Source organism: Chanos chanos, chromosome 5, assembly GCF_902362185.1.
Source record: "Chanos chanos chromosome 5, fChaCha1.1, whole genome shotgun sequence".
Lineage (NCBI taxonomy): Eukaryota > Metazoa > Chordata > Actinopteri > Gonorynchiformes > Chanidae > Chanos > Chanos chanos.
This window is the reverse complement of record NC_044499.1, coordinates 29,359,325-29,362,215: the sequence shown is the minus strand read 5'-3', so window position 1 is coordinate 29,362,215 and position 2,891 is coordinate 29,359,325. Positions and strand designations below refer to the sequence as shown.

Sequence of the window (2,891 nt, the reverse complement as noted above, 5' to 3'; positions counted from 1 at the left end):
GGATAACATCAGTGAGCATTCTGGGAACAGAAGGGCTCATATGGTCCAGGGTTATAGGCGAAAGTTCAGAGGATACAGTTTGGTGAAAAAAGGTGAGATTTCCACGTTGGTGGAAATTAAATGAACAGGTTCAGTGTTTGGCTTAGGTTGACAGTTGATGAGAGTCTGTAAAGGTAAAGAACGGGAAGCCCATAGTGTTTTCAGTCCCTTTTATGTCACTAACTTCTCATAACAGACTTAACACAAGCTGTTATTAGTCATGTCCTCATTGTCCCCTTGGTTTTTTTAACTTATTGCTGCTGGACTTCACCCGTTTACAACACACCGGATGATTGGATTATGTGCTGTGCCTGTTTTCTGCTTGTTTTCCCATTGTTCTGTATTGTATAAATACATCCTCTGTGAAGTCTTTTCTTAGTTTGGTTATTGGAGCCATTGTGATTTGTGAATCTTCTTAGTACATCCGTTCCTGATTAATTTATGTTTTTGCACAGTAATTTTTCTTTCATCTAATTTATGTTTTTGCATAGTCTTTGTACTATTACCGTTCATTTCTTGCTTGTGTTTGAGAACCTCCTGGCAAAATAAAAGCTTATTCAACACATGCATCCAATCTCTCCATCTGTGCATGACATTAAAGTAACATTCTTCTAGTATTCACACACTGATATCAGCCTCTGGCCCACAAACATTATCCGTGTCGCTATCAGAAGTTTTTAAAATGTCAGTGTTTATGTGTGTATGCACTCCTGTAAGCAGAGAGAAGAAGGCCCCGACCACCTGTCCATCATACACCATTCAACACCTGGCAGATTACAGATCGTAGAAACCGGCCACACCCACAGCAGAGAGGACAGTACACAGCAACACAGACAGGTGATGGTTCTCTCAGTTGAGTCCTCATAACTGACTTAGTGCTAAAATGTTAATGCTTCACATCTCTGAGATGGAAAAAAAGTCAGTCCTATGGAAGATTGCTGTTAAAATGCTCACCTAGCAGAGCCTTGACTGCGATGTTCTAGTGAAACACATCTGATGTCTAGATGACTGGCTTTGGCCTTGAAGCTTATACTTAACTTTGCTTTAATTGTTATGGTGCAGATTTAATTAAAACCACATAATTGCATTGGGCTTGAAGTGAGTTGTGATTCTAGTAATAATTTATACAATGAATTGAAGACATCACATCTTTCTGTAATACATCCTACTCAGGTCACTTGCCAAATCTGGAGATGACAGTGAGTGACCAGCCGGTGGCCACTGCTGAGGAGGTGGAATTCCAGCATCTTCTCAGAATACTAAAGCCCTTGACAAACTTTCAGCTAAGTACAGGCATACACACAGAGCTCCTCAACATGTACAATCAGATGAAAACAGAAGTAAAAAGAGTGGTCGGCCATGCACAAGACCTTGTCCTGACGGCTGAACTGTGGGTTTGCACTGCTACAGATTCTTACCTGACCGTGACATGTCATTTAATCAATGAGAACTGGGATCTTCAATCCTATACATTGGAAACTGCCCATTTACTGGATAATCAATCAGCAGACTACATTGTTCAGCAGCTTGTGAGGATCGCAAAGGATTGGGCCATCAAAGAAAAGATCCATGTTATAGTCACCAACATTAAGCACATGAGAACTGCCTGTGAAAAAGCAGGGTGGATCCACATATCTTGTTTCGCTCACACCCTTGATGTAGTTTTTAAAGAAGCTATGGCAACATCTACTTGGGAAGATTTGCTGAAAAAGTGTCGTGCCATTGTAAAATTCTTTCACCAAGATCCAGGGGCTACTCAGAAACTACAAGAGAAACAAGCTGAGCTAAATCTTCCTCAAAGAGAACTGGTTCAGTCCACTCATGGAAAGTGGCTTCCCACCCTTCACATGCTGGAAAGGCTCTCAGAGCAGTGGCCAGCAATTCATGAGGTATCTAAGGATAGACTCATCGAGGAGCTCTGGTTTTACCCTCAGGAGAGACAAATGCTTCACAGTGCGGTACAGGCACTGATGTCACTCAGAGAGGTGGTGGAGGAGGTGGGACAACATGGTTTTAACCCCATTTCTAACATCATCCCACTCGTGGATAAACTGCAGGTGACCCTTGGGGAGATGAGAGAAAACAAAGTGGCGGAGAAGCTGGCAGAAAAATGTGATTATCATTTTGGCAGTATCAAGAACAATACGTGGCTGTCCATTAGCACTGCCCTGGACCCAAAATTTAAGTCTTACAGAGGTCTGCGTGAACAGGCTGAGAAAATAAAAGCCAAAATCCAGCATCTCATTACTGGTTCTACATCTCACCAAAGGTACCATGAGCAAGCGGAGTATGACTTTTTTGTACAAATGGACACAGCAAGTGCTCTAAAGCCTCTCCAATTCTGGGCATCTCAAACTGAGTTTAAATCTCTATACAAAATTGCTCTTAAGTACCTCACTGTTGTTTCAACAGCCATCCCAATGGAGCGTGTTCTGCAAATGGAAACTTCACAGACTGTGGCCAAATGGAGATGCTCCTTAGAGCCCCAATACGTCAGTTTACTTGTGTTTCTCAACACCAACTGCCCCACAGTGAGAGGTGTGCAATTCGACAAGGATGAAAGATAATCAAAGTTATAAAAATATTAATAAAGTCACTTGTTTATTTTTAAGAAAGTTTATCATCTTGAAGTGTATTATGTTTACTCTGCTGTACTAAATTGGGTGCATAAGTAAGTGAAATATTAGAGCTGGATCTGTAATGATATTTTCATGGAATTTTTTTATCCCTACAATCTTCTTGTGACTGTGAGCCTTAAATTACTGTTTCATTCTGCTGTCTCCAACTCTACCAATCACAAAGCATTTTTGCTGCTTTATATTAATATGAACAAACAAACATCAAACATCAAC

At 41.0% G+C, this 2,891-nt stretch overlaps 1 protein-coding gene across 1 annotated transcript; it reads left to right on the top strand.

Moving 5' to 3' along the window:
- Window positions 1-1,232: 1,232 nt before the first annotated feature.
- Window positions 1,233-2,606, top strand: LOC115812369 (zinc finger BED domain-containing protein 4). The gene has a single exon (XM_030774847.1). The coding sequence runs from the start codon at window positions 1,233-1,235 to the stop codon at window positions 2,604-2,606; it is 1,374 nt and encodes a 457-aa protein (XP_030630707.1).
- The last annotated feature ends 285 nt before the right edge of the window (window positions 2,607-2,891 follow it).